The sequence below is a fragment of the Diadema setosum genome, chromosome 21, assembly GCF_964275005.1.
Source record: "Diadema setosum chromosome 21, eeDiaSeto1, whole genome shotgun sequence".
Lineage (NCBI taxonomy): Eukaryota > Metazoa > Echinodermata > Echinoidea > Diadematoida > Diadematidae > Diadema > Diadema setosum.
The window spans coordinates 25810952-25835091 of NC_092705.1; the positions used below are offsets into that span (position 1 = coordinate 25810952).

General features: G+C 38.4%; 1 protein-coding gene across 1 annotated transcript; it reads right to left on the minus strand.

Moving 5' to 3' along the window:
* Positions 1-721: 721 nt before the first annotated feature.
* LOC140244159 (propionyl-CoA carboxylase beta chain, mitochondrial-like) lies at positions 722-20905 on the minus strand. The gene is made up of 16 exons (XM_072323789.1): positions 20709-20905; positions 18684-18803; positions 16735-16803; positions 15751-15921; positions 15437-15497; positions 13831-13880; positions 13084-13125; positions 12035-12101; positions 10962-11082; positions 10309-10390; positions 9015-9138; positions 8134-8241; positions 3747-3847; positions 3202-3300; positions 2126-2225; positions 722-1160 (listed from the first exon to the last, which is right to left on the minus strand). Exons 1-16 carry the CDS (start codon positions 20901-20903, stop codon positions 1039-1041), a joined length of 1632 nt encoding a protein of 543 aa, XP_072179890.1. The 5' UTR covers positions 20904-20905; the 3' UTR covers positions 722-1038.
* Between the last annotated feature and the right edge of the window lie 3235 nt (positions 20906-24140).

Below are 24140 nucleotides of genomic sequence, written 5' to 3' on the forward strand. Positions count from 1 at the left end.
AGGAAGTCCCCAAGAGAGAGCTTGCACATTTGAGATCTAATAAGTGACAAATTTATATGAAAAAAAAAGAACACACTATGACATACTGGACATATCTCACATTATGTCATAAAGTTTCTTGCATACAGCGTCCAGTGGAAAATTCAATGAAAATACTGCACTGATAGAACAAGATATCCATGAGGGAAAGCATTGCTTTGCTTACATACCATCATTTTCATTTGGTGATGCTGTGGGGACAGTGCGAGTATATATGTGCAAAATGTGCTGCTAGCACACAAGATATGGGCATAATGATTTTCTCAGCATAATGACCTCACATGAAAAACTTTCTTGAATAACAAACACAGGAAGTTCTAAAGGTTTAAACTCGCTTTACACTCTGAGGAGCCTTTCCCAATATTTTGTTTGCCTTATTTCAGAATACAAGATCATCATATAAGAAGCATCATCTTGATATAAATGGTTGTGCAATTGAGACAAACATTTCTTCAAGATGGACATTTTACCAGTCAACAAGAGTTTACAAGTCTTTCAAGAGATGGAAGGAGGAGAATTTCACTGAATGAAACATAATGTGACACATTCACATAATTGTTTAAGAAGCTTCTAGAAGACCTGGGCCCCATTTCATAAAAGATGTTAGGATAGCAACTCTTGCTGGAATGGTAACTTCCAATAGCAACAGCCAATCAGGAAGCTGGATTCTTGTCGTGACCATGACAATTGCCATTCCAGCAAGAGTTGCTATCATATCAACTTTTTATGAAACAAGGCCCTGGTCTTCATTGGTTCTCTTTCCGCCATCCCTCCCCCAGACAATGGCTGGACGGTCTCCATGACAACCAATGTTGATTGCATATCATTCACATATACTAGGATTCCCCTATATCTACATTCCTGCAACCCAATCCCTATTCACTGTTAGTATGCAGCCAACAGTTTAGATACCATACCTCAAATCCCACAATCTGAAATAGTATTCATCTTTTGTGCCCTGAACTTATTGCTGTTTTACCGACTGCTCTAGCATTATCATCAAAGTGGCATGTTGGCATGTTTCTTGGGCGGGTTGCTCTGGACCTTGCTGGCCAAAAGGTCGAGGTCACGGCAGATTCTCTTCCGGGTCACGTTGGGGGGAATGATGTCATCAACAAACCCTGGATAGGGTGTGAAATGGGGGGAAAAGACATTTATAGCTGCTGAAAAAGCTTATTTCTTGGTAAATGACACAAATGACAGAAATGACAGAAAAAAAATGATGAAACATCAAAGAGAAAACAAAATACATACAAACCAATGAAGACCGTAACGTCTTCAGTATCCCTGGTGTCCAGGCACAGAAATCTAGTAATATACACTTTTTAAATTCTTTCTCCTTCTTTTTTTTTGAATCTCATTTGGAAAAAGTCTCAAAATTGTTACACTCAAGCGTCATCTTTCTATGGTTGCGAAAAACAGCAATGTAAATAACAATTTAACAACTGCCTTGCCAGGGAAATTTTAAAATTCATGAAAAATATGTCATTATCTGTTTCATGCACCAAATGAGTCATGAATCCATTGCCACATAAATGTGATAGTACCATCCAATGACAACTAAAGGGTTGTTCATTCTGAACAAAGTCCACAGCACGCATGCTCTCTAGTGTCCTATTCTTGGTTTCTACTGTCTTGCCATCTACTACACACGCCAAGATTGGCTATCAGTAGCTAATTGTGGAATTTTTGTTAATTATCTGTCACAATTTGCACCACAAATGAAATCATTGTCCTAATCATGAATCATGGAGTAATCATGATGATCTCATCAGATCTTATCAGATTTTGAGGTCAGTCGTGGCAATTGCGTTCATCATAGAAAATTTTTGAACTGTCCAAAACTTTTCTATGATTAACGCAATTGCCACGACTGACCTCAAGATCTGATAATATTACCACGATTACCCCCTGATTAAGACTACATTTGTGACGCATATTGTGATAGACATGAACAAAAAATTCCAGGATCAGTTACTAAAGGCCAATTGTGGTGTGCATAGCATATCGCACGACAATGGGACCCAGCATCAAGTGTAAATACATACATGCAGAGGAGATGTCTCTGAGCTCTTTCGTTACTCACCTCTTGTGGCGGCCGGAAAAGGGTTGGCAAACTTATCGATGTACTCTCGTTCCCTCTCTGCCGCCTCCTGGCCATCGCGGAAAATGATCTTCACTGCTCCCTGCAAATATGATCATCAAGAGTGGAAGCATGTAAAGATTATTTTCCCCCACTTCACAAATACATCGGAAGGACAAGTCACACCTAGAAACACATTGTTCGAGTCTGCCTGTGGAACAGGATTCCAATGTTTGCAGATAATCAATCTGCCCATGATGACACAAATACATAAAGCAGTGAGCATACTTGTATAGTGCAGCTACACTCTCATGTACACTTCTGTACGTCTACATTTGTTTGAAGATATTGTAATATTTGGATTTCTGAATACCTTTTATGGTGGAAAAGTGAATAGTTGGATAACTGATTACACATACAAGTACGTATTGAAATATTTGGAAAACTAAACATATGCACTATGTCAAAGATACAAAAGAAATCGCATAGATCACCAACAAGGCTTACAAGTTGCGTGAATGGTATGTATAAATTCTGAAACATCGGGTCCACATACTGCTCTCTAAATACAGTGACAAATGCACAATCACACAAACAAACTGCAGGAAGTGCGCACACCGTTTCCCCACTCTCAAAGCATACAGCATATAATTTTATGCAACTTCCAAAAAAGTTCTGCAATCTGACTGGTTGGAATCAGGTCACATGACATTCAGTGGACTGCACTGTGGCACCATTTGCATGGGAGTGCTGAAAACCAACCACACCAAATGCATTACACCTACACTCGCTAGAGTTCAGGTTTAGCACATTATGTATCAATTCAATTGTCCATTCACTGGCTTTTGGATGGAGCAGCTCAGTAAGAAGGAATTGTATAAAACAAATAATGCACATTTGCTTTTGCATCCACGGGCCGAAATAATGCACTCTGTGCTTAATTCACCACCTGGATATACTGCACTCAAGTCTTACAGACTCTGATGTGGTATGAATTATCCAGGGGCTCCTCTCACACATTGTGCACAATTTGGGCCCAGAATACACTCACTACCGTGCATTATTGGTGTATTACTTACAGCAGCCCCCATGACGGCCACCTCAGCAGTTGGCCAGGCATAGTTGATGTCTCCTCTCAGATGCTTTGAGCTCATCACATCATATGCTCCTCCGTACGCCTACATGGAAGAGGAAATTTCAATTTTCTAGTGAAATGCAAGAGTCACTGACTTACCTCTTTCAGAAAGCAGGGGGAATAATATTACCCTTAACATGTGTCAGAAACAAGTCAAAGGAATGTGTACTTTTCATAAATAATAAAATTTTGTGGAAAATCTTTGATTTTTTTTATATCACTGTTCTACAGTGACATCATATACTCTTGTAGTCTTCTAATCCTGTGATGGCAGCACCAAAACTTTAAAAAGTTTATTACTTTTCAACTAATTGTTTGATTTTCGTCAAACTTTGCTGATGAGTTCTACCAACATTGCTGCATTCACTCAATTCCATACATTAATTTGGAATTCTTTCCCCTTTCCACAGTAAAATCTTGGTCCCAAGAAAGTCCACTTAAAATGGGGTTAAGAGTCAAGAGCTTTATCCATAGTGCTGTAGTGCTCACCTTTCTTGTGATGACGGTAATCTTTGGTACTGTGGCCTCAGCGTATGCATACAGAAGCTTAGCCCCATGTCTGATGATGCCTCCATACTCCTGACTGGTTCCTAGGGATAGATATCAACCGAACATAATAATACTTCAATTTTGAACTTTGAAATATGAGCTCTGCTCCATTTTTTCTAAATACTTCACATCTTCTTTGATCTCCTGTTGCTCCGACATATTGGCTGCACAAAACATATCCTATGGCAGGGCTGCACACTAACCCATTTTTTCTGCCGGTCCAACCTGTCTCTGTCGGACCGGTAAATGCCCCGTTTTACCATTTTTTACCGGTCCGAACAGAAAATTTACAAAAAAAAAAAAAACATCAAATGACTTGCAAACTTATTTTATTGTTTTTTTATGGACGTACCCCCTTACCCATGTACATTTTACAGATTAATAGTTTTTTTTTAAACTTGCATTATTTATTGCACAAGAAATTTAAAAAAAGATAGGGAAAAATAGAATGTTTGTTTGTGAATGACAGTGTAAAATGATAATGAACAAAATCAGATTGTATCAAATGCGTTTGTGACCTTTTTCTAAACATCGGCACACGAACTTACTGCGTAACCTGCTCTTGGTGGTCAGTTGGATTGCGACGATTTAATGAATTATTTTAGCTGTGATATTTTCTGTTGCACGCGCTTCAAGGGGTTCTTTATTTTTCTCCCGATAATCTATTCGCATTGTGCATGCGTTCTTGAAAGGTACACGACATGCAGGGCCAAATTCGCAATCATTTCCACCTCAAATATTAGCGGGATTGTGACGATTTCATAAATTACTTCGGCTGTAATATTTTCAGATGGAAGCGCCAAAAGAGGTTGAAAATGTGTCCTTTATTTTTCCCGATAAACTCTTCGAATTTCGTAAGTGCGTTCTTAAAAAAAGATGCACCACATGGCCGAATTCATGATACTTTTTGCGCCTGTTTCTACCTCAAATATCAGCGGGATTGTGACGATTTCATAAATTACTTCGGCTGTAATCTTTTATGATGCAAGCGCCAAAAGAGGTTGAAAATGTGTCCTTTATTTTTCCCGATAAACTCTTCGAATTTCGTAAGTGCGTTCTTAAAAAGATGCACCACATGGTTGAATTTATGATACTTTTTGCGCCTTTTTCTACCTCAAAATTCAGCGGAATTGTGGCGATTTCATGAATTACTTCGGATGTAACTTTTTGTGATGCAAGCACCGGCGAGAATGGTTGAAAATGCGTTCATTATTTTTCTCCCCATAATCTCTTCGCTTTCCGTACATGCGTTCTTGAAAGGTATACGACACGGCAGAATTCACTATCCTTTTTGCGCCTATTTCTACCTAAAATATCAGCGGGATTGCGATGATTTTATGAATAACTTCGGCTGTAATCATAACGCGCCAAAATGGGTTGAAAATGTGTCCTTTATTTTTCCCGGATAAACTCTTCGCATTTCGTAAATGCGTGCTTAAAAGATATACGACACGGCCAAAAATCATGATTCTTTTTGCGCCTATTGTTTCCTAAAACTTCAACGGGATTGCGATGATTTCATGAATTATTATTCGGCTGTAATCTTTATGATGCTCGGGCCAAAAGGGGTTGAAAATGCGTCCTGTATTTTTCTCCCAATAATCTCTTCGCATTTCGTACATGCGTACATACGACACGGCTGAATTCACGATCCTTTTATCGCCTATTTCTACATTAAATATCAGCCGAATTGTGGCAATTTCATGAATTACTTCTGATCTTTTGTGATGCACGCACCAGCTGGAATGGTTGAAAATGCGTTCTTTATTTTTCTCCCCATAATTTCTTTGCATTCCGTACATGCGTTCTTGAAAGGTATACGACACGGCCGAATTCACGATCCTTTTTGCGTCTATTTCTACCTGAAATATCAGCGGGATTGCGATGATTTCATGTATGACTCCGGATGCAATCTTTTATGATACATGCGCCAAAAGGGATTGAAAATGTGTCCTTTATTTTCCCCCGATAAACTCTTCGCATTTCGTAAATGCGTTCTTAAAAGATACACGACACGGCCAAAAATCATGATTCTTTTGCGCCTATCGTTTCCTCAAACTTCAACGGGATTGCGATGATTTTATGAATTATTATTCGGCTCTAGTCTTTATGATGCACGGGCCAAAAGGGTTTGAAAATGTGTCCTGTATTTTTCACCCAATAATCACTTCGCATTGCGTACATGCCTATACGTCACGGCCGAATTCACGATCCTTTTAGCGCCTATTTCTACATCAAATATCAGCGGGATTGCGATATGTCATTAATTTTTTCGGCTGAAATCTTTTGTGATACATTCACCAGAAGGGTTGAAAATGCTTTCTTTATTTTTCTCCCGATAATTTCTTCGCATTTGTGCATGCGTTTTCAAAATTATACATTTTTGCATGCAGGGCCGAATTCGATATTCTTTTTGCGCGTATTGTTTACTCAAATTCCAACGGGATTGCAAAATGTTCATGAATTACTATTCGGCTGTAATCTATATGATGCAAGCGCCAAAAGGGGTGAAAATGTGTCCTTTATTTTTCTCCCGCTAATCTTTTCCCATTTCGTACATGCGTTCTTAAAAGGTATACGACACGGCCGAATTCACGATCCTTTTTGCGCCTATTTCTACCTCAAATATCAGCGGGATTGTGGCGATTTCATGAATTACTTCAGATGTAATTTTTTATGATGCATGCACCAGAAGGGTAAAATGTGTTTTTTATTTTTCTCCCGATAATCTCGTCGCATTTGTGCATGCGTTTTTGATAACCAACACGGCATGCAGGACTGAATTCAAGATCCTTTTTGCCCCTATTATTTCCTCAAATTTCAACGGGATTGCGTTGATTTCATGAATTGTTATTCGGCTGTAATCTTTTATGATGCACTCACCAAAATGTGTCCTTTATGTTTTTTTTTTCTCCTCTATAATCTCTTCGCATTTCGTACATAAGCTTTTGAAAGCCGGTCGAATTCATGATCCTTTTTGGGACGATTTCTACCTCAAATATGTAAGCGGGACTGCCATGATTTCATGATTTTTTTTCCTCCCTAGTATTATCTATTCACATTTTGTGCATGCGTTCTTAAAAAGTACACGGAAGAGCCGATTTCGTGATCCTTTTTGCGCCTATCTTCATTATGAGACCATTCTGAGCAAATGAAAATATTCATTTGTGAAATGACTGTGTAAAATGAAAATGAACGCAATCAGATCCATTTACTGTATCGCTGAATATCGAATGTGTTTTTACTTTTTCTAAAAATCGACACAAGTAAATTAGTTCTAACATAACTGCCACGCTGCTGCGAAGCCGGGATCGGATCGATCTTGCGTTAAAAAAAGCATGCGTAAAATGACCCAGAAATGCGTGCGCTTCTATCAATGCTTCTTGTCTGGCATGACCGCCAAGCAAACGAAAAGCAGTTACACTGTACATGCTCTGCATGTATTGCATTGCATGGCAGCGCGTGAGCAGCACCAAATGCGCAAGCGAGGGCGAATAACTGGTCGACTGCTAGTGCTCAAAACTAATGTATGTTTACTGTACAAAGTGCACCGGTAGACATAAACGAAAACTTGTGTAAAACTTGTTGAACAGTGCGATATCTTGCATTCTGTTTCTCCCTGATCGGGGCTGCTCTTTTTCTTTCTACTGACCCCACCAATGCTTTTTTTTTTTTTTACTGGTCATGTCGGACCGGTAACTTGTGGATTTCCTGAAAAGTTACCGGTCCGACAGTGACTTTTACCGGTCTTTGACCGTCGGACCGGCGCCAGTGTGCAGCCCTGCCTATGGTGTGAATTTCAAAAATTAAACACCATGACACAACAACATCCACAAAAATGAATGTTCTTGACAGGAAAGGGCCTTTCTAGGCCCTAGTCAAGTGTGGTCACACTGGCAAAACTTTGAGAACTTCAACTTCGGGAAGTTTTGCCAGCATGATCATTGCTATCCAATTTAATTAAGATGCATTTCTTTTCTCTTTGTAATTTATCTATCATTTTTCTGCCTTGATGTTGGCCAGAAATAGCAGAGATTTCAGCTTCTTTATGCATAACAGCAATAAGCATGGAAGCATCAGTTTTAAGGATATGATACAGCACACATGAATGATTTCCAACAAATTTGACCTACAGCATTATTATGAAAAGACATTCTTGTGTTATGTGCTTCTATGAATGGCAAAAAAACCTAAAACATATAAAACAGCAAAGAATGAAAGAAGACATAGTGGCGTTTCAACCATCTGCTTTTGTGGAGACACATCGGCACATTGGGATTGAACTGACATCACAACATGCTACTGCCCTCTTGTGTTACTGTCTTACCGGGTAAAAATCCTGGCACATCCACAAATGTAATGAGAGGGATGTTGAAGGCATCGCAGAACCTCACGAAGCGGGCGCCCTTCACCGACGAGTTGATGTCAAGGCAGCCTGTAATGGAGCACAATACAGCCAGCTGAGTGAGTGACGCATTGCCTCAAATGTCTTCAAAAATGCAGCTAAGACATTATCATGACTTCATATGGCAATGCAACAGATATCTTTCACAACAGGAACCACGACAAACAAGTACAAGAATTGTTACTTGAGATAATACTGCTGAATTTCCAACAGGAGTCGTTCTATGAAGACTGCAAATCTCTCACATTAAAAAGGTTTGTTTTTTTTGACATAAAAAATCTAATAAAATAGTATTTGTTTGATTGCTTAGATCTATTTATTATTTTATTTATTCACTTATTTATCAATTTATTTAAAATTGTTTGCTTAATCATTTACTCATTCACTGAAGAAAGAGTGGAGATGGATGCTAGTTTAACAAATGTTTTGTTGCTATTGATTATCATAGCAAGTGACAAAAGATGGACTTTTTTTATTATGACAACAAAACTCATCCTAATTGCCTTTTGCCATGCAGACATTATATCATCAGAAATGTTCTCTGCGTAGAGTGAGAATAAAGGCCATCGCACACTATACGACTTCTGGTCGCACGACTGACCAACTTTGGATATAAAATAAATCAGAATAGCCTCAAAATGAACACGCTTGTTTATTTCAGATCCAAAGTCGGTCAGTTTTGTGACTGAAAGTCATATAGTGTGCGGTGGTCTGAAGTTGCAGTCCACAGGATTTGATAAACAATTTTTTTTTTTGGTGACAAAAATGCCAAACTGCTCATTAAGGTGTCCATATAATCTCACCTGAGGCAACTTTCGGTTCGTTGCCGACGATTCCCACGGTGCGACCGTTCATCCGTGCGAAGCCGACAAGGATGTTCTTGGCATAGGCTGGCATGATCTCAAAGAAGTCCCTGTTATCTACGGTCTGTGAAAAAAAAACAAAAACAAAACACAAACAAGTTACTTCAGCAGCTTTAAATATGCTCTTGAGACGAATATGAAACACAGGAAACATTTGAAATGTTGAAGTAACTTCAAGAGTCAAGGTGTATGGCCCAGGAATGTGACATCTCTGGTTGTTCAGCTTGCCTCAAGGACTTGAAAAGAGTGCTGCCTCAGCCTATGCCAAACAGAAAAATAAAGGCTCATCTACTTTTATATAATTGTGTAATGTTGTATAAATTGGATGAAAAACAAAAATTTACTCTAAAAATGTATGCGTACATATCTGTCTGTCTATCTGTGTTTTGCATATCTTTGTGAATTAAAAAGTTAAAGGTCCAGTTTACCTTTGGGAACAGTGATTTGAAAAATGTTCAAGATATCGCTTTTCATGCAATGTGTAGGTGTTGTACCACAAAACACCCTCCCATATAAAATTTGTGCAATGAAGCCTAAAATATAAGGAGATGTCAGCATTTTTCTCAATAAACCATAACTGTAGACGGTTTAGTCTGGAAACATTTTTATTATAGCTATTGTTCACATTTTGTATATTTAACTATAATTAACATCCATTTTACAGATTAAAATTTTCACAGTGGTTGTTTTTATCCCTAACTCACATTTTAGAACTAATTTAAAGCACTAATGCTGGGTTTTTGTTTCATCTGCAAATGGTAAATTATGCCTTTAATGTCTGTCATCTTCCAACTCCCCCTCCACCCCATCATTATCTCTGGCTTTTCAGACATCAGCACAAAGGTATCTGTGTGTATTTCAAACATCCTTATCCTCCAGTCAGTTGATTCCCTTCAACATCGACTGATATCTGATTCCACAAACTTCCTTGGTTCATCTAAACGGTCTTTGTAAAATAAGGAATCTATCATGCCAACTAGACAAAAAATCCTTCCAAATGCCATAAAAATTCCTGGATCACTACCAAAATTTAATCATCTCTTTCTTGTGTCATTACTGACTTTCTGCAAGTTTTGTTCAAATCTGTTGACATCTTTCTGAGTTATTTTGCAAACAGACAAACGAATGCCAATGATCACAAGACCTCCTTTCCTTGGCGGAGGTGATAAATACATCAATAGACTTGGCAGCCCTGCTGTGGTCACATGACAAGAATGAATCCTGTATTACTTACTGCCAGGATGACATCTTTCATGCTGTAAGGTTTGTTGGACTCGAGGGGGACCAGATCATCCAGGATGGGAACAAGGCGGTCACTGGTTTGGGGCAAACGAACAAAGATGAAAAAGCAGACTTGTAAAAATGGCATCAGATAAAAAAACTGTCCAAGTAATTACTGGTCAGCCACGACTTCATACTTTGGAACGGCACACAAAAAAAGGTCACCTTTCTACACTGCTTAGAGATTACATTTCTTTCTAACCCTTACATGACCACAGTCTAAAAAGGTCATTGGCACTGTATACAAGTGGGTTACAAGTTGGTAATGACAGAGGAAAGGCACCAACGATGCTCAGCCAATGACCACAACTCCATCTCCTGTAAACATCAATATTTTCGTGTGATTAATGTTTCGTGCTGAGCGGCTCGAAAATATATTGCTGGGTTCTTGAATTTGTGATGCACAATTGTCAACCCATTCAAAATGAGCAGTGAAAATTGTGAAGATATTTTTGTGGGTTTTAGAATTCGTGCCAGCCTGAAGTAGCACGAAGTACGTGAAAATCAATGTACTGCAAAAATTTCTGTGCTTACAGTATCCATCATTGGCTCAAATGTAAATGGGCAGGTTCAGAATTGTCATCGGGGGTGGGGGTGTTGACTCACCGAGGATCGTCACATTGGATGACGGGAGACGCGTCCTGGTTGCTGAGGGGAAGATAGTTGAAGAGTCGCCTCATCTGGTTCAGGGCATCGATGTCGTTCTCGAAGGCGCCGTGGGCGACACCTGTGGGCAGAGGAGGCAATATCATGTAATATCCACTTACAACACACAACACAAAGAGTATTGTAAAAAGGTGCATTATAAATACTGTATGAGCTGAAATTTTCGCGTACAGATATATTCGCGTATTGGTACTTGGAGGACATTTTTGCGTGTTGTTAATTTCGCGGTTGCGAGGGCCTAACTGAACTTAGTTATGCGTGCGTTATTTTCGCGGTTCAAAGGCGATTCGCGAAATTCTCGAAAATAAAACCACCGCGAAAATTTCAGCTCGTACAGTAGTATTTTATCTGTTTTCAACAGGGTTGCATGACATTTGCTCCTGTGACAATTGCTGCAATGAAAGATCTGCATGCTAAGCCAAACACAGAATCTACCCACAAACATAACCCTAACCCCAATCCTAATCCTCACATCAAACTGAACCTACAACACTATCACAACCCTAACCCTAACCCCCTAACCCCCAAGAAAACAACACAAGAGAACACTTGAGAACCATGTTGCTGACATTAAGGAATGTTAACAGACACCCACATCCTCTCGAACATAACAAGATGATCACTTGTCTGATAGTATCTGACATTTTCAAGGCAAACAACAATCTACTACACGACCTCACCCATTCATCAACTGAGACTGATGCCATGAAAGTGTATGAAGACTTGTCACGGCAAATACCTCAGTTTGACGATGGAGAATACTGCCTCCCGCAAAAAAATAAAAGCAGAATCAGGACACAAAACTTTTAACTAAACATGACTTTGAAAGAGTTCACAGCACTTGGCAGCTTATCTGTCAATTAGAAATATGTAGGACAGACCAAACTGCCATGTTCAGTACCGTATTGTCTACAAAGGAGCACTGCAACACAATTCAGTACTTTTGTTTCTCTCTGCCATGCACTGGTCACTTTGATGGGTTTTTTTCCTCTCTCTACCTGTATAAAGCTCACCTGAGACTGATGTGTGGGTCTTGGCTCCTCCCAACTGTTCGTATGTGACATCTTCTTGTGTGACAGCCTGGAATAGAACACAATCATTAAATAATATGAACCAAAATAAAATCCTTTCTTGATAATAATATGAACCAAAATGAAATGCTTTCTTGATATCAAATGTACTATCAGAAACCAAGATGAACAAGACAGGAACAAGTAAATAAATTAACAAATGAAATGTCATTCCAACGGAAAAGACAAATTTATCATAAAAAATCTTCAAGGGGTACATGAATACAGGTATTTACAACACCGCTTGCACCAAGTTGGAAGAGTGCCTTTATTCCAAATCTAAGTAGAAAATTCATTTGCCATTCTTGCTTTTAATCATTGTCTTTTTCCTTAACAATCTATTAACTGAAATATCTTTTTTTTTTCAAACCTCTAGGATTTACTGCACATCAAAAACAAGAATATGAAGTGGCAGAACTGCAATGCGGAACTTTGTTTTTCAGCATTTCAGTAAAACAAAACCTGGCAATGCAAAGTGTTGTTATTGTTCTTGTTTTTGTTTTTGTTTTTGCTGATGTTTGACTTGGGAAGAACTAGTTTTCAAAAGCTGCACATATAAACTTGTTTAAATTAATTCAAGCTCTTTTTTTTTCTTTATTTCTACCAGTTGACTAATTGCCCTACATCGACATATAAATCAGTTGTTCAAAAAAAAAAAAAAAAATGACAGAATTTCAAAAATTTGAATAATTCAAGATTTGCTTCAAGTGTATGGGGCCTGATTTGTATCAAGTGTTTGAAGGAAAAGTACATATGTGATAAGGTGCAGACAGGTAAATGGTTACTGAGTTTGCAATACAGAGTAAATTCAGAGGTTTTAGGAGAGATTTGTAATATGGATGAAAGATGCTGACCCATCAATGTGATCTGTGATGTTGGGCCATACACAAATATAATTTCTAAGTGTTAACTCTCTTCCATTCTCTCATAGAATGAAATTTTGAGACAAGAAGAGTAGGTGGCATTAGAAGCTGTAATATATTCTTCCTTACCTTTACAACATCAGGTCCAGTGATGAACAGGTACGAGGTATCCTAATGATAAGGAGAAAATCAAGAAGTAATTCTTGTGACAGTAAACACACCAAGATAAAACTGAAGGATATACTCGATATGTAAAATCAAAGCAAAATAAACATCATTTGCAAAACCTTCACCTGGAATTCAATTCTTTAGTTTGCACTATTTGGAACCTATAACAACTGTAAGTTACATCAGATTTTTTGTCCTCCCTCCCTATACAGAGATTAACAAAGTTTAACATTAGCTTTACTTCACATTCTTCCTCTTTGAGTGGGCTACAAGCATTAAATAAAATCAAATCAAATTAAATAAAAAGCAAATAAAAAGCAAATATTTCATACTGCATAGTATTCTAATCTGTCTCCTCTTCCCATCTGACCAATGAAACACCATTTTCTATAGGTTTTTTTTCCAACTATATTGTATACTTACATCAGGGTTGCACACTAACCCATTTTTTCTACTGGTCCAACCTGTCTGTTGGACTAGTAGGTACCCAGTTTTTTTTTATTTTTTACTAGTCCATTCCTGAAAAAAGTTACTGGTCCAACAGTGATTTTTACTGGTCAGGGACCATGGACCAGTGCTAGTGTGCAGCGTTGCTTACATACACTACCTAATCTGTTAAGTTTGACAAGCGTTTTGATGATTTACAGACGTCACTCCAGAAACCCAAGAGCTACAAATGTTAGACAAAAAGACATGATGTTAACGTACCTTCACCATAAAGGTGAAATCTGTGAGAGCAGGAGAGTAAACAGCACCACCTGGAAGGAGAAATAAAATCAAATGTTTCATATTTAATTTGAATAGGGAGTTAAACAAGACTTTTAATACAACTTGTAGGAGTACAAGAGAATCAGCTGATAAACAGATGCTAGTTTCCTTCGAATACACATAAAGTCTGTAAATGATCATTTCTGTAAAAGCTGAGAGAGATATTTGTTAGCTATTTGAGAGATTACAGAGACTACTATAATTTTTCCCTCTTCTCTCTCTTCCTAAAGTTATCCATTTATGCATCTATCTATCAATCGACCTATCAATCCATCTCCCTGATATTTATTTATGTATCTATCTATCATTTATATACTTATTACTGTAATCTATAATCATGTACATATGCGACCCGCTACAACAAAAGGATCCTAAAGTCGCTGACGGGTGAGCCGAGAAAATCGAGTTTGGAGTCAGATCACCAAAATTTGTCAAAACGTTCGGATTTCTGTTTTTACATAATTTTGTAGTCTAATGTATCTTCTGTCATCTGCCGAAATTTCGAAGCTAAATGATCAAAGGAAAGGCCGGAAAATAGCATTTTTCTGGGCCATGCTTGGCTCGCCCGTCAGCGACTTTAGGATCCTTTTGTTGTAGCGGGTCACATATGTATTCATGTATTGAGAGTTGATCTGGCAAGACTGGCATCGAAAGGTTTCTATCACTTTCCTCTCTTTCTTACTCTTTCTGTCTCTTTTCTTATTATCTCTCTTTTCCTTCTTTTATTGCATTAACATATCGTATCATCGGTTGCCAAAGGGTCAAGCTTATAGCTTATTACAGTTGAACCTCTATTATCCGGCCTCCCTTTATCCGGATCTCTCTATTATACGGACGCAATCTCGCCATGATTTTTTTTTTTAATATTATAATTACGGGAGGAAAGGGGGATTCCCAACTCCATGAGAACTCCTACACAAACACACATGAATTACATATACTTGATACATTTCTTAATAATTATTTAGGTAAATCATCCCCAGAATTTATAAAAGAAAATGATTTCATTCTTGCAAACACAAACCTCTATTTTAGGGTCTGTTACTGAGTGTAACAATGAAAAGGTTGCAGTATACACATTACTACATGTGGTACTACAATGGGCTACATCAGTACATGTGTATGTATATGTACATGTATAAAGCATTGAGTCTCCCATATCCGGCCAAATCCCTTATCCGGATGAGCCCGGTCCCGACTTGTCCGGATACGAGAGGTTCAACTGTATTGGCAATTGTTCTGTATAATAATTCACAACATATGTACTGTAATTATGTCACACATGTGTGTGTAATAAAAATTGTTTGAAATTGTAGAAACTAGCTATAGTGAGTATCATATTTGTACATATGTTTGATTATATTACATATCTTATATGATGCCATACAGAGAATAAATAAATCATATCAGATAAAATCAAATCATTTGATCATCTATCCATCCATGCAGCTTATTTCTCTATCAATCTTCATGATTTATGTGATGTATCTTTTAACATTTTGGCAGTCAGTCATTATGACAACTGCTGCCTCAATTCTCCACTTACCAGCACAGGGTCCCATGATCAGGGAGATCTGTGGCACAACTCCCGAGGACATCACATTTCTCTGCCAAATAAAATGTCAAATATGAAACTATTAGTAGAAGACTCACTTATTGAGGGCGAAGCTTATTGATGAAGTGAAAATTCAGGCCGCAACATTATCCACTCTATGTATTTTTATTGTATATTAACTCAGTTTTAACGAAATTTCAATATAACGAAAGAAAACTGCCGGTCCCGAGGACTTTGTTATAACAGGAGTCCACTGTATCACAATCACAATGAACTTTATATTGCAACAGTTTAAAAAAAATTACTTGGAAAATGTCGGCGTAGCCTGCCAGAGACTCCACGCCCTCCTGGATGCGAGCTCCACCTGAGTCGTTGAGGCCGATGACTGGCGCCCCTACTTGCATGGCCTGGTCCATGACCTTGCAAATCTTCTGGGCATGAGCGCTTGACAGGGATCCCCCGTGTACTGTGAAATCCTGGAGGTGACAGTGGTATAAGATAGTCAAACAAAACCGTGCTCTTTGGTATGTAAACCATCAAAACACACACATACATACATACACACACACACACACACACACACACACACACACACACACAAAATGCACATCTTATAATTGAGCAATCATATCACAGTTAATGTCATGGAACGAATGATCTGTTATTGCAAGCATCCTAGATGAAAACTGGTGTATCACAAAAAAAAAAAAAAAATCCCTACAGGTTCTGAATACTGTTCAAATAAATGTAAATTTTGAATAGCTTGTTCACCCCCGTTTTAGATATTGAGGTCTAGCCTTTGTAGTGATACAAGGAGGAAATATACTTGTTTATCAAACAGAGTCAGTTGAAAAGTATCACATATTATGAATATACAAAATACATGTATGTGATTTTGAATATGCAAAATATGTGATACATCTGGAAAAGTGATTAATGATGACAAAAATTATGAAAAGTAGAGGAGATATATACACTGTATTACCCATTTGTTTCACACAAGATAATCATCTCACTGAGGACAGACATATGATTTGACCATTGATGAGACAGAAAGAAAATACAAGTACCTGTTTGTGTCACAAAAGGATTACTAGCTGCTTGACATTATTACCTTTAGGCCTACTTTGTTTTGCCTGCTACTGGCATATGGGGACATTTATTTTCTGACAGGATACACACACCTGATTATCATGCTCAGAGAGGAGGCATGCAAAGTCTATCTGTATGGGAAATGCGTGTTGTAGCAAAATCAGTCCGTCCTCAACGGGTTAACAGGACATACGTACCTGACTGAAGACGTAAGTGACCCTCCCGTTGATGAGGCCATGACCTGTCACAACACCATCTCCTGGAAACTACACAGGGGTCAACATTACAAAAGGAGTTAATGTGAATATGAGAATGTGTATGAATATGATCTTGTTTGGTTAAATAGAGATAGTAGAGAGGGATAATCAAGATTTGAAGAATTGCAGTTATGGTTTTTGGTGGTAAAAAAATATTGTGTATAGTTGTTAATGTCATTATTATTATCAATACTAATTCATTACTGTGTACATTTTTATTACGTCTACATTGGTTTCTGTTTTTTCGATTTGTTCTATTCTTCTTATGCCTTTTTTATTGTTGCTTTGAAAAACAAAATGACTTTTGGTTCAGAGGGCATGCATAATAACTTTCATTTCTGAAAGCCAAATGGTATCAAATTAACAATAATACCTGGTAACATATAGCAACATGAATACAAAGTATGCTCTCTGTGGACTGAATATAGGAATATATATTTAATATAAAAAATACAGTGTACGTTTCTGAAACATTCCAGAAAATTATGTATCATGCTGTTCCCTCATGCACATAGTCATACGAGTCCACACATTCTTCACATAACACTGTACATGCAGCTCCTTTGCTTTTGTAGTGAATAGTACAGTTAAACTCGCCTAAGTCGACGTCGCATATGTCGAATAATCGCGCAAGTCGATGATTTTAAAAAGTCCTGATTTTTCCCCATTGACTTACGTGTATTAACTCACTCACAAGTCGAATTTTGTAAGTTGAATACTCGCCTAAGTCGATGAAATTCCAAGAACACTTTCACGGAAAAACCACTGAATTCACTGTGCCTAAGTCGAATAAGATTTTGTTAAGTAATAAATCACTGTCATTTATTATTCATTATCTATTACTCATTATTATTTTGTTTGTCAGATGAGTTTGAGGTGACAAAAAAAAAATGATCTAAAGTATCAAAATTCAAAGCAATCGCATGCGATCGTTGAACTCTCTTCGACGTACTACATGACAGCGACTGGGCTGTGTATAGTTACATAAGACCCAGACTTCATGACGCTTCTCTCCCTATCTTTCCCCCTCTCTCCTCTTTCAACTCTTGCTAACTTTGGATGGAATGTGGTGTGGGAAAGTTGAGAGATTATGCAACCATTCTCTACCCATCTAATAAATGTCGCAAATTCGCACGAATATTGTGGGTCTTTTGTTTTCGCACGCAGCCTCGCTGTACGAACGCCTCTAATACTTGCTCCACTCGCAGTAAGGCGTTCATACAGTACACATGCGTTCATTCACATATACAGCCTTGAGCTTGCAGTGTAGCTTGGCATTTGCAGCGCTGTGCAGTGGAGTGGTATGGATGAAGCTGCCGAGTTTTCAAAGCGGAAAGTACGGGGAAAGTTACGGGCACGGGTAAATCAGAATTGCACCTCTACACGCATTTCAAGCCACTGTATGGTAAACTGGAATCAATCACTGCTCAAATATCGTTCATACACTTCCCCAAGGTTTAACAAGGGTGTAAAGTAATCGGACCTGTGCCAATACTAATGCACTGTCCATGCAAAGTTAGCCGCGGCCCTGCCGGGCGACCCGTGCTGCGGCACACCGCTCCAGCTCTCGGCTCCAGAGTAGACAACATACATGTACATAACATACATAATTATGTACGTGTGGTGTAACTGTAAGTCGATTTTTTTCGACTTACGCACAAGTCGAAAATCGCCTAAGTCGATGTGTTTTGCTCAGTCCCGAGAAGATCGACTTATGCGAGTTTAACTGTATGAGACATTCTGCAGGTACTCTAAGAATGCATATTTTATAGATCTCTTTCTTTTACTTTTTTAAAATTAAAATTCTCATCCTCTCTACCATTGGCCATGGCATGCACAATGGCTTGGGCACAGAAGTAACTGTGAACAAACACAGTAAAAATGTGAACCTTTTTGTCATCAGCGTCCATGCCGAAGTCTGAACACCTGTGTTCTGCAAACATGTCATACTCGATGAAAGAATCTGGATCCAGCAACAGCTGAATTCTTTCCCGTGCCGTCAATTTGCCCTGCAAAACAAATCAGAAGAGATTCTACTTTAGTCGAGCATCTGGAAGGTGGACATTGCATAATTTAGCATACAGTATTTTAGGGGTGAATATTGCTTCATTCTTTACATGGTGGCATGTCAATTGGTATTAAATTCTGTTTCTTCATTTCAGCACATACCAAATTAAAAGTAGAGAAAAGATATTGTTTGTAGCTCTTGACATAATGGTAGATTGAGATCTTGCACTGTGAGAATTGAATCATATTCCACAGTACAGCAACCTCTGAGTTTAAAATTAGACACATCATTATCATGTTTATGCAAAATATTGTCAATTTAAATTACTTCTACTCTGGCCACCAACAAACTACATCCGACTGTCACTAGATTTCTAGACAGTAAAATAATGTAGTTTACTATTAAATCTACACGAGGGTCTAGTTCTAGCTGCAGCAATACTGAAAACTAAATCTAAATTACTTTTTTTTTCTTTTTGTACAGTGACATTTTAATACTACCATATGTGGAAATTATTTTCTATTTATTTCTTGTATCTACCCTTCCTCCCCATCAAAGACAAATTATTACCACTGGACATTCCAGGAAATCAAAGCTGCAAATGCTTTTTTCTATCCAAAGTTCAGTGACCTTTCACTGCGACTGTTTACCTTATTAAGCCGCGGTTGAGGTATATCTTCTTTGTTTTACACTCTTTTGTGTAAATGGCGACGAATACGAGCATCAGAATTTCATGTCACTGACAATTGACTCAAAAAAATAAATAAATGGGAGTGTAGTTTGAATTAAATACATGATTAAACTTTTAATGCTGATTTGCTACTCACTCGCTCGCTCTCACTAAGCTCTCAACTCTACAACCCAGGCAAAATGAAAATGCACTTCGTTCTGTCTAGATTGGTAGATCCTCCACTAGAATTACACCAAAATGTATTTCCTTCATGTCCCTGGTTAACTAGTTTATACACAGTCCATTTCACAGCTACTGGCACTGCAGTACTGGGCTGGGCTGTGTCTACTACTGGTACTAGACACTCTAGTTCTACCACGACTAGAGTAAAAAGCCCAATTTTCGGACACTTGAGCTTTTTTGCAATATTTGTTCAACTCAAATAATACTCTACAAAATTACATCTATAATTTAATGTATGTTAAATATATCAACGTACCTTTTCCCAATATTGATTTTGTTAAATAGATCATAAAATTTCACTGAATCCCCAAATATTATCACCTTGTCAATTCCCCAAAATTCGGACAGCCTCTCCAAAATTCGGACACGCGCGCAATGTCAATACGCATACAACTTTACAAGCCACTTGCACTGAAAAATCCACGCGCCATACCTTGTTTGCACAAGGTTGCATCGGCGACGTTGCGGCGCCCGTTTGTGTCTGAACTTTGGGGACTCTGCACTTGCATTCAGCCCCTTTCGCTGTACATTTATTCACTGCATCGGCATGTATGGAGATTTTGTTTTTCTTTTGTGTTTTTGAGGATACCATCACACTCTGAGCTTGCGATAAGCGAAAAATCTCGCAACAGAATGGTGTAATTTTTCAATTTTTGGCGCTTTTTCGGTGACCCTGATTCTTTATACAGGACCCAATTCGCGCGCTCTGGAAAAATTGCAGCGATTCTGCGTTTTTGACGGCAAAATTTGGGATTTTAGATGGATTTTTCAGGGTGCTACATAACTTTATTTTATCACTTGCCCGGTCGGGCAAGCAGATTTTCAAATTTCCTGCAAAACACTTGCCCGAACATTAATTTTACTTGCCCAAAAAGTAAGTCCAAAATATAAGAAAAGCGCAGCGCAGGTGCAGGCCGAGTGCAGTGTGTGGTGGGGCCATGGGGGTGGCATCACTAACAATTTTCATAATGGACGGGACTGAGAAAACGTTACCCTCTTGTGTTGAGCTTGGATCCGATGTTGGCCGCCACCTTGCAAGGCTCTTTGCCGCTTTTCATCAATTCTCTCTATAACTTTGGTCATCTCGGACACAGAACAGTATTGCCTCTGTGCAACTGCTGGCCATTTTGACAGTAAAATGCCATTTCTAATCGTGGAACAGACAGCAGCTACGCGTGCACTTGCCATTGCGCGACGAATAGTTAGACTTGGGGTCGGGCTAACTCGGCCCACGGGACATCTCGTCCCACTCGTCGAGGGTGGGCCGAGTTGTCCCACTCGTTGGTATCGATAGTGATCGTGAGCGCTCGTCTGTCTTTGAGTTTATTTCGTCTTTATGACGTCTTTTCTAACCGTAACTTTCATGGAAATGTGCTCAGTGGTTTCTGTAAAGAATATTTGCCAACTTTTGGGGGATACAACGACGTAAAAATGAAATTTCAGACGTTTTTATCGCGGTTCGCGATCCCCATAGGTTCACGTTCATTTCGCGCGGTGGGCTAACTCGGCCCAGCTAAGTTTTAGCTGTTGTTTTGTCAGTAAATCTCCGTAAAAATATCAATTTTATCATGTATGAAGGTGTATTCAGGGTTCCTTCAACTAATTTCATCTTCGAGGGAATTTAATTTTGCACATGTTTGGTGAAATGTTGGATATTTGTTCGCATGATTTCATCTTTGCCGTATCCGCACCGCACCGGTCTCGCCACCAGCAGCTCGCTCACGCATCGATCACTGTGGCAGAGCTGAGCAGCGCCATGCCCATGCCCACTCTCGGCGAGGCACGGGGCGGCGCGGGGCACCCGCGCGAACGGCACAGAGGGAGCAGCCAGCCACTCCGTACCCGTATCCCCAGTAGAGAAGAAATCAAATTATGTAGCAGATCATTCGATGTGAACTACATGAAGGTCATTATATGCATTTGATTTTAACTGTTAAATGTTTTGTTGTTGCTGTTGTTGTTGCTGATTTTATGTATAGATCTGCGTTCTACTCAAAAGTTATTTCTGTCCAATTTATGTTACCTTTTTTCTTAATAAAAACAAACAAGCAAAAGTCACGGGGTGAGTCTGTTTATGGGCATTACCGTGGAAATTAATAAAGTGTTTGATATCCAGTGCAGTGGTCAGTTATTTGACCTGTAGATATGGATGGTTTGGTTGAATGGTCGATATCATGAAACCGGTAATGAAATGTAGTGCTAGCTAGATTGGCCTTGTTTATGATTGTAGGGCCTACCTTTTGTGTGTACTTTCAAAAATAAAAAGGAATTGTTTTTGTTTTGATGACATTGCCATTTTTGCCATGGGAATCCTTACACTAATTCAAGAGAAAAATCCTCTGCCACCTGTACCTGCACGATAATGGCCAACCGTCAAGTTCTTTTTCTTTTTTTGTAATTTCCTTTTTTATATATGTACTGTATATACAGTGTAAATCTCTCTCCCTCCCTCTACTTTATCTATGTTATGTATACTGTGATGATCTATTGAACCAAACTTGGACTTCATATCTTAATCTTTTCCATGCCTTATCCCTATTATACGTGTTAATCTTTTACATTTTTATTTATTTGTACAAAACAAGGCTGATTATAAAATTCTCAAATCCTTGCTTGTCCTGCACTCATACTGTTGAATTCATGCACATTTTTTTTTTTTTTTTTTTTTTAAACAAGCAGCAAAGATGAATAGCTTCTCAAATGGTCTTCCTTCTCAAGCACGGTACTCAAAGTGTTACATAATTTGCAGTCATGCAGGGTCACAAAAGAAACATTACAACATGCACTGGTAGGCATCCGTAAACTCTAGGTCACGCATTAAGCTCTCATCTTCCTTCACAAAAGAATCTGTTGTTTTGTGGCCATTGCATCCTTTCGACTGTTGCCCTGCCTGCCCTTGATTACTATGTACCGGTACTGCTCTTTCCAAGACTGCAAGATCACAGCAAATGTTGAATAATATTAATGTGAGCATGTAAAGTATGTTTTGTTTTGTCATTTTAACATCTATTACTTTATTATTTCCTCTCTATTTTTTTTTCTTGAATAACAGAACATTCTCATTTGACTTGAAATAATACTTTCATTTTTAATTATCACATTACCAAGTATCATCTGTGTACAAAGCTTTCTTTCCACAACTGCATTGTAAAGTTCTGTATTTTTTAATGATTCTTCGTCTGGCTCTATAGATCGCCTACTGCCAATATTTCCGCTTCCTTTCCCTGTCTCTCTTTCACTCTTCCATCAACCCATTCTTTTCTTATGCGTGATCAATGTGTTTGTCAAGTGTCAAATGAGATTTGATTTGAAACACTGCATACTTCATGTGAATTGCACACCAGTATTTTTTTTTTTCCGAATTCATATTTACATAGAACAACTAGTGTGTGCATATCTACACTGATGTTCAATGTAGACAAATTTGATATCTTTAATAAAAAAGAAAGTCTCAAGTAGCGCTGTACTATGGATTAAAAAACATCATTTTTTTTTTTTTTTTAGAGTCATCACACTTCATCATCAGTGAATAGTGTGCATTCATAAAATGTGAATTCAATTCCACCACATTTTATAGTGTGTTATAACGGTAATACAACATTTATTCCTGTGACCTTGTAACAATTGCTCTGGTGTATCATTTTCTCCAAGGACTTGGGATCAAGGTTAGGATTGTGATAGGAGTAGGGTTAGAGTAATGCTCCTTCGTAGAATTTATGTTTGGTTTAGCATGCAGAATTTCAAGTGAACAATTGTTGCAGGAGCAAATGTCATGGAACCATTCCGACACTGACTTCAGTCCTACTTCAGTTAATAGGCCTACTTCAGTCGATAGTTTGCTTTCTTCTAGATTTTCACCTCTTGACCTACCTGTAAAACATACATGTAGTTTACCAGATAGTTGCCAATTGATGAACTCTGCCCCAGGTGAGGTGCATCGCAGGAAATGAGATTATTGTACATATGTCAATCCAGATACACTTCATGAAATGTTGCATTATTGTAACACTCATTTCGGTGTCCAACATTATGCTCAGTGACTCCGCATAACCAGACAATGTCCTCTCAAAACTGAATATTCACTATAGCTGTAGGGGCTGAAGAAAGCAGATCTGTTCTCGGTCAGTTCCTGTGGTTTTTCCAGGGTAGTTAATTTACATATGAAAATCATAAGATAGACAAATCAACCAAAAACGAAAGGAGGAAAGTAGTTTCACCCGAGGACCGAAGGAACCGATGGAAAATAAAGGTAGGGCCTACAGGTGATCACAAGGTGAAGTTGAACATGAATGGAAAATGATCAAAAGAGTCTGAGGACATAGGTGTGGAGGTGAGTGGAGAGAATTAGGTTGTGTGGAAAACTAAATGTGGATAATTCATTAGGGGTATGTCTGAAAAGTAAACTACAAATATGGAAAGCTACAC